Source organism: Chrysochloris asiatica, unplaced genomic scaffold, assembly GCF_000296735.1.
Source record: "Chrysochloris asiatica unplaced genomic scaffold, ChrAsi1.0 scaffold00419, whole genome shotgun sequence".
Lineage (NCBI taxonomy): Eukaryota > Metazoa > Chordata > Mammalia > Afrosoricida > Chrysochloridae > Chrysochloris > Chrysochloris asiatica.
Genome location: NW_006408937.1, coordinates 910,962 through 919,912, shown reverse-complemented (window position 1 = coordinate 919,912; position 8,951 = coordinate 910,962). Strand labels below are relative to the sequence as shown.

Genomic DNA, 8,951 nt, shown 5'->3' with positions numbered 1-8,951 from the left:
GACCTTTTTAAAGTGTTGGAGAGCAAAGATGTCAGCTTGAGGACTAAGGTGCACCTGACCCAAGCCATGATATTTTCAATAACCTCATATGCATGTAAAAGCTGGACAGTGAATAAGGAAGACTGTAGAATAATTGATACTTTTGAGTTATGGTGTTGGAGGAGACTATTGAAAGTGCCATGGGCTGACAAAAGAACCAACAGATCTTTGTTGGAAGAAGTGCAGCCAGAGTGCTTCTTAGAGGCCAGGAAAACCAAACTTCATCTCTCATACGTCAGACATATTGTCAGGAGGGATCAGTCGCTGGAGAAGGAGACCCCGAGCCAGATAGATTGTCAAAGTGGCAGCATCAATGGGTTCAAGAGTGGCAACAATTGTGAGGTTGGCCCAGGACCGGACAGTGTTTTCTTCTGTTGTGCATAGGGTCGCTATGAGTCGGGACCGACTCAATGGCACCTAACAACAACAAATGCCCATAATATATTCATTCTCCATTTCCAGCTCTCTTCCAGCCTTCAACAACCACTAATCTTTCTGCCTCTATGAATTTGCATATCCTAAACATTTCATATTAATGCAGTAACATAATTTGTAGTCTTTTGCATCACCTTTCTTTCTCTTACCGTAATATGTTTCAGGTTCATCCATATTGCAGCATGTATTAGTAATTCATTCCTTTTAGTTACTGAATAGTATTTCATTATGTGGACGTACCACATTCTATTTGTCCATTTACCAATAATGGACATTTGGATTGTTTCCAATTTGGAGCTATTCCCAGAAACGCTGCTCTGACATTCACATGCAAGTTCACACTCATATACAAGTCTTGTTGTGCACACATCTTTTCATTTATTTGGGAAGTCCTAGTGTGGCACTGTAGGATAAGCTTAGATTGCTAAGTACAAGGTCGGTGGTTCAAACCCACCCACTGCTCCTTGGAAACCCAATAAAACCCTATACAAAAACAATATGGTAACACTACAAGGAGCCCTGATGGTATAGTGGGTTAAGCACCGGGCTTAACCAGTTTCACCACAGGAGAAGGATGAAGCTGTCTCCTGTAAAGATATGCACTCTTGGAAACCCTCAGGAGCAGTTTTAACCAACCACATCACTGATGTGGTGCTATAGTATAAGCACAGGCCTGTAAGGTCGGCTTGAACCACAAAGTGGGTGATTCAAACTCACCAGCCACTCTTCGGAAACCCTATACAGAGTTGCTATGAGTCAGAACTGGTTTGACAGCACTTAACAACAACAAGGTGTCACTACAAGCCAGAATCTACTCGATGGCAGAATTTCTTGAATTTGTTCAAATATTTTGTACTGCTGTATATCATTTGTCCTTAACAAACTCCAATTTGTTATACAAGGGGCTTCAAAAAGTTTGTAGAAAAATCCCACTGCCTTTTCATTCCGTTGCTCCACAAACTTTTTGAAGTCCCTTCATATGTCAGACCTTTTGATTTGGTTCCTCAGGTCCCTGAGATTTTGTTTATTTCTTCTTTTTTTCTCTCTTGTTCAAATAGATCAAAAGAGATTATCCAGTTTTCAAAATCACAGGCTCTTTTATCTGTCATTCTTATATTGTGTTTTCAGTTCTAAAATTTCCCCTTGTTCTTTTTTACAGTTTATGTTTCTTTGCTGAGAGTTTTTTTTATTCTTTCACTGAAAGCTTTTCTTTTCTTTTCTTTTCTTTTTTGCCTCACTGCACTTAGTAGCAATAGCTACTTTAAAGGCCTTGGCTGGTAATTCCAACATTTGAGACATTTCAGGGTTTGCCTTTCCTGGTTTTTGTTATAGTGAATCATCTTTGTATGTATTCTCTATATTGTGACTATTATCTTATCAAGACTATAGAGACTCTGTTCTATTTCCCAAAAAATTTCATTTTCAACTTTTGCACAGAAATAATTTATTTGTGCTCAGAATTCAAGTTCTGTTTTTTGATAACTCAAATTCTATTTCCGTTTTTTTTTTTTTTTTTAATTTCAGGGTTTTATATAGGATTCTGCATTGCCTTCTTGCCTGCGTGGTTTCTGTTAGACATCCAAGCTTAATCTGGCTCCCAAACCAAAAAATATTTCTTTCCAATTACTTCCTGGCACTCTAACTTTCTCTCTCTCTGCTCTTCTTCTTCTTTTTTTGGGGGGGGTGGGTGGCGGCAAAGCTTATACACAGAGTTTGGTACTTTTTTTCTCTACTCCTCTTCATTCTAGGGTTTCCTTTTCCATTTTCAATGGCAGTGGTTCTTCAGACCGGAAAAACTAAGGTATTTCTTTGGGAGTTTTCACTGCCTATATAGTGCAGGCTGTGGCATGCAAGTGGGAAACTCACCCAGTTCAGTTTCTTTCTTCACAATGTCAACTCCTCTTCAGAATAAGCATCAATAGTGCCTTCAAGTAGTTAGTTTTTGTATTTTGTCCAGAGTTTTCAATTGTAACCTATAAGAAAATAGGATTGATCCAATAGACACTTAGCCAGTCATTAGTGGAAATGGAATTCAGTGCTTGTGTATCATACTTTGTATTTATATTCATATTTATATTTATATTTATATAAGCTTATCGTATAAATGGGATATCGGACTAGTTAAGGACAATGATTAAACATAAATGCATTTTAAATTTTAGTAAACATATTAGAGCAAAATGCTTTAAAATGCAAACATGTAAATATAATTATTTACATTTTCTTTAGCCATTGTTGTTGTTGTTAACTGCGATCAAGTAGGTGCCGACTCCTAGTGACCTGTAGAGGATTTCTGATGAGCAGCTGGTGGATTTGAACCACCGACCTTGTGGTCAATTGCTTATCCTCCAGCGCCACATTCAAAGCTTAATCTATCTCTGTCCTCCAAGTCTGGGGAAAACTAACTCACTGTAAATCCTTCCACATTTTCTAGAGCTTGTTTTTATGGCTTGAGATATATAACTTCTTTTTATTTTAGCTAGTATTATTGACCTCCCACATGTCAAGCACAGTGCCAGTGCATAAAATATGTTTTTGTTATTAAGTGCTGTCGAGGTGGTTCCGACTCATAGTGCCCTTGTGTAGGGTTTTTGAGGAGTGGCTGATGAGTTTGAACTGCCAACCTGGCAATTCAAATTGATCTTGTGGTTGAATGCTTATCCTACAGGGCCACCACATTCAATCTTTATAACAACCACATAAAATAGTTATTATTATTCTCAATTTTCAGATGAAAAAACAAACAAACAAACAAAGTCAGAATCAGAGAGAACAAATTGCTTCTGAAAGGTCATATCTGAAATGGAATTGTAACTTCAAATCCGTCAAATGCAGCTTCTATTCAATCTTTGAGCACTCTTTATTCGGGAAATCTTTAATTATCTCAGTTAACAGGAGAAATGGCTTTATTAAGCCTTCTAGATTTTTTTTTTATCAAGTAAATGTCTTCTTAATTTGCTTTGCCCTATTTTCAAGTCTCTCCTCCTTCATATCAAATCAGAGGGAAAAAAATGTTCTATAATATAATATTACTATTTGCAAGCATGCATAAATAGTTCTTCTAAACAGAAAAACATTGCAACTTTACTAGTTTTTAATAAACTTTTCCTGTTGCTTTTGGATAATTGACTTTAGAAAGCAATCTCACCTAATGGAAACAGTGAATACTGGGTTCCATGTGACCTTGGGCAAATCACAATGTCTTATCTTTATTATCCTTATCTATAAAGATAATAGTAGCTGTGCTGCTTACCTCACTGGGTTATCATGAGGGTCAAATGAGATAGTGCATGTGAAAACACTTTGTAAACTATAAATCTCTATTTGAAGTTAAGAGATTACAATCCTAATCTGTATTCAGTTGGTCTCATTAACCAACATACACAGTGTGAGATCATTCTATTGCTGTTGGGTATATACAATCAGTTAAAGAAGTGGACCTGATTTTAAAACCCATTCAGCTACTTGTCAACTTTGTGCTGTTAACCTTTGAACTTCAGTTGCCATACATGTAAAAGGAAGCTATGTGACCTTCTTCTCTCAGGTGATGAAAGAAGTAAATGAAATATTTGTACAAGTATCTAGCACAAACTGAAGGTTTACGGAAATGGCAGTGGATGCCAGGACCCTGGTGAAAACAATGCTTTCTCACCCCATTCTTCCTCAGTGCCTGGCTCCTTGAAGCCTGGGAGGAATCACTATTATGTTCCTTCTTTCATATGATTATCACAGTATCCCTTCAAGCTCAGCTAAAGAGGTATCATTAAATTCATTTTGCATATGAGAAAACTCCAAATATAAGTTCTTGTTGAGCCATGTAATATCTAAAATTGATTAATACTGTCTGGTGTCCAAAAAGGGCCCCATTGGGAGTTTGTTTGTATTTGACAAGAGTACACTGCACAGTCTTTATGACCCAGAAATGCAATTCTCAGATTTATATCACACAGAATTTTTTTTTTTTCACCAAAAGACATGCAACAGAATGTTCATTCAAAGCAGCACTGTTTGTAAGATTCCCAAACTGGATATAACTCAAATGTCCATCAACAGTAAATTGGGTAAATAAATTGTGCTGTGGTTACACAATCAAATTTGATTCAACACTGAGGATGAATGAATTGCTACCCATAATAAGAACAGATTTTGCAAGTATAATATTAAAGGGAAGAATTAAGATACAAAAGAGTATATATACCGTATGATTCCATTTATATAAAGTTTTATAAGCTGGCAAAACTATTATTTGATGATAGAAATCAGTTAGTTACCCTTGAGTAGGGGTGGGAATGACAGGAATGGGGCACAAGGGGAGGTTCTGGTTATATGGATACGTTTACATCATGAAAATGCATCAAGCTGCACATTTATGATTTGTATACTTCTCTGCATGTGGATTGTATTTCAGTAAGAAAAAAAAATTGCCTTAGATAAAATAGCAATCCAATATCTTTGCAAAGGCTTTTCAGAATAAACTTCAAAGTCCTAACTATGGCCTACGGGGCTATGTGAGATTTGACCCATGATACCTCCTCCACATCATTTCTTACCTTTAACCCCCTTGCTTACTCAACCACAGCCACATGTCCTTCTTGCTGTTCTGCAAACACACTAAACTGTTTTCCACCCCAAGACTTTGTACTTGCTGTTCCTTCTGCCTGGAACACTCATGTCACATGACTGGTTTCTTATCATATAGATATCAGCTCAAATGTCACTTCCTCCCAAAGTTGTTCACTCAACATGCCATCTGAATTAGACTTTCCAGTCTAATTTGTAACATAACACGATTTGTTTTCTTCGTAGCATCTATAACTTGTGAAAATAAGCTTGTTTTGTACATTTCTTTACTTATTGATTATCTCTCTTCCTCAATAGAATGCAAACTCTGTGAGGACTAGGGTCATATTTCTCGTGTTCATCATTGACTCTCTAATGCCTGACACTGACAGCACATATCAGATGCCCATATAAGTAAGTGTTAGGGCTGACTGAATTAGATAAGATTCCTAGGTAAAATATCCACTCATCTCCATCTGGAATTTTTCCCACAAAGGGAGAAAACTGAGAAATTGCAAACCATCCTGTTAAAAAGAAGCTTTGTTATTACAACCTCTCTTAGCCACCTCAGCTTTGTAAGGAGAAAGGTCAGATCTTCCCCCAATGTCTCATGAACTTTGACCGATGATGATTCATTAATGGAATGTACTTTAAATGTTAAGATATGAGAAACCAGCTTGAACCTACTTCTATACCCTAACCCCAGAAGTTCCAAAGTACAAATAAAACAGGTAGTGGGGCTCCTGTTTCCAATCTTAGTCTCATGTCATCTCTAGTGAGCATTGCTGTTGTTATTAGGTGCTGCCAAGGCACTGTGGACTCGTAGTGCTTGCGTTTTCTAGCCTGGAATCTTTAGGAGAACAGATTGCCTGCTCTTTCTCCCATGGAGCCCCTGGATGGGTTCAAACTGACAACCTTTCAGTTAGCAGTCAAGCGGGTAGCCATTATGCTACCTGGCCTCATGTGAAGGTTTGTGTCTTCATTCTCTAGTGCTGCTATAACAAATAACACAAAAGGATGGCTTTACAAGCCCATTGATTTTCTCACAGTATAGGAGGTTAGAAGGCTAATTTCAAGGAGCTGGCTCTAGGGGAAGTTTTTCTCTTGTCGGATCTAGAGGAAGGCCTTGGTCTCTTCACCCTTTGTTTCATGGAGATCATCATGTGGCTTGGCATCTGTCTTCCCCCACCTCTGGTTTCTAGTTTGCTTAATTTCTTTTATGTATCAAAAAACAGTGACTCAAGATCCAGCCAACATTAATCCTGCCTCATTAATGAGACCAAGACAATCCATTCCCAAATGAGATTATAGTCATAGGCATAAAGATAAGGATTTACAACAAAAATTCTAGGGGGACACTTCATATAAAATTGTTCAATAAACAACAGACATTGTCAACATGCATTTAAGGAGATCTTTCTTTCTTATGATTCCATCTTAGATACAACAACTATGACCGGGCTGTCATCAATACTGTCCCTTATGATGTTGTCCATCGTTGGTATGCAGCACACCGGACTCTAACAAAAGAGTTGAGGAGACCAGAGAATGAGTTTTGGGTCAAACTAAAGCCTGGAAGGGTAGGTTCCAAACTCTAAAGATGTTAAGTAAAGCCTTTTTATACTAAAGTTATGATGAACAGGTGCTTATTTAATCTGTGAGATACAGTGTAGTAAAGGAAAAAGGGAAGAGTTGTTGTTAAGTGCTGTTGGATTGGTTCCGACCCATAGCGACCCTGTACAGGGTTTCCAAGGAGTAGCTGGTGAGCTTGAATCACCGAACTTGCAGTTCAAATGGCTTTGCAGTCTGGCACATTAACCCACAGCGCCACACCAGGATTCCTAGTTATCAGTTGTTGTTGTTGTTGATGTTGTTATGTGCCGTGGAGTCGGTTCTGACTCATAGTGACCCAGTACAGAGTTTCCGAGGCTGTAAATCTTTACGGGAGCAGAAAGCCTCATCTTTCTTCCGCGGAACAGCTGGTAGTTTCGAACTGCTGGCCTTAAGGTCCGCAGCCCGATTCATAAGCACTCCGCTACCAGAGCTCCTTAGGGATCAGTAGACCTATCCATATTATGAGGAAGTTGAACTAGATGATCTTTAAGGTTCTCCTCAATTTGGGTGCTTCATGGGTCTTGTTTTTGTGGTTTTGCTCTTCATATTCCTCAAGATGAACACTACCTTCAGCTTAGCTTAAAACACAATAAAATATTTCCCACTTTCAGAAAGTTCAGAATATGACATAAAAAGCAGGGGGGAGGGGGGAGTAAAGAAAAATAAAGAATTACTGATTTGCTTTGATATGAGAAAAATACCCAAAAAAACAAATGAATCAACTGCTGGTCCCATTATCAACTAATGCCTTTGTACCTTCCACTTAAGGAGCTCTGGTAGCGTAGTGGTTACAAATCAGGCTGTGAACCTTAAGGTCAGCAGTTTGAAACTACCAGCCGTTCCGTGGGAGAAAGAGGGAGCTTTCTGCTCCCGTAAAGACTTCCAGCCTCGGAAACCCTGTGCAGGGGCGCTATGAGTCGGTTCCACTTAACCTGCTACAGATTCCAGTTTCCAAATGTCTGCTCAATTTCACAAGAAAAGTAACTCATTGAGTATAAGAGGAAAGCAATCTAAAGCTTTTCTTTGAAAGTATCTCTTTTGATTTAGGGTACATTGGTGTGTTCCTGTTCTGATGGTGTTTTCTCTCTTTTTTTTTTCCCCATTCTCAGGTGCTATTTATAGACAACTGGCGTGTCCTACATGGCAGGGAATCCTTCACTGGGTACCGCCAACTCTGTGGCTGCTACTTAACAAGAGATGACATGTTAAATACTGCTCGTCTCTTGGGACTTCAGGCTTAAAATTGGCAGCATTGGAATTATGAGCACACCTGACTCGACCAGAATTTCATCTGGTGTCCTAAAGCTACTTCTTCTTATCCCATCCCACAAAACAGATTTTGCACTTTCTCTGCTAGGAGCCAACTGAGTCATCTAGTCAGATACTTCCCTTCCCCAAGCTATAACATAGATCCACTGTTCAATCTTATCATATAATTTTGGTCAATCTGTTTCAGAAATGTAATACCAATATTGACAGTGAAGGACTAATAGTCCGTAGCTAAACATTTGTACCAACTGGGTCACTTAGAAAACAAAATTTTGATAAAGCAGCACTTTGCAAAATGTTTGGTCTCAGGACTCTTTATTCTTCAAAGTTAGTTATCGAGAGTTCTTGTCTGTAGGATTTATGAATATCTATTAATACTAACTGTAGTAGACATTGTTGTTGTTAAGTGCTGTTGAGTTGGTTCTGTACAGGGTTTCTACATAGCAGCTGGTGAGTTTGAACCACCGACCTTCAGTGCAAATTGACCTTGTAGTAAAGTGGATATTCTACAGCACCACACCAAGACTCCAGATAATACAAATGAAGACTGGACAATGTTTAAAACTCAAGAACACACAAACACACATTTGTAACTCTCTGGGCAACAGCATCATATATATCCTGTAGCCTGTGGAAAAGGCCACTGTATACTTATGAGAGAATGACTGTTAAAAGGTCAAATGGTGTCTTCTTGTTGTTGTTGCTAAGTGCCACTGAGTCCGTTCCAACTAATAGAAACCTTGTGCCGTAGGATCAGCACTGGACTTTGAAGCACAAGGGCCGAAGTTCAAACCCACCTGTAAAGGGTTGCTATAAGTTGGATGTGACTTGAAGGCACTTAACAACAGCAACAACAATAGGTCTCCTGAGGGTATAAATCTACGTGACAGCAGGAAGCCTCATCTTTCTCCCCCAGGGTGGCTGGTAGGCTCGAACTTCCAGTCTTGTGGTTCACATTCCAGTGCTTATCCTACCCGAATATCATCTTGTTGTTAGGTGCTGTCTGTTGTTGTTGTTGTCAGGTGCCATCGAGT

General features: G+C 38.8%; 1 protein-coding gene across 1 annotated transcript in view; it reads left to right on the top strand.

Moving 5' to 3' along the window:
• The window catches only part of TMLHE (trimethyllysine hydroxylase, epsilon), a 50,144-nt gene extending 42,144 nt beyond the window's left edge, over positions 1–8,000 (top strand). Inside the window, exons 6-7 of the mRNA XM_006876846.1 lie at positions 6,476–6,614; positions 7,758–8,000. Of these exons, the coding sequence (XP_006876908.1) occupies positions 6,476–6,614; positions 7,758–7,889 (271 nt within the window). The 3' untranslated portion in view covers positions 7,890–8,000. The remainder of the gene's footprint in view (positions 1–6,475; positions 6,615–7,757) is intronic.
• Positions 8,001–8,951: the final 951 nt, after the last annotated feature.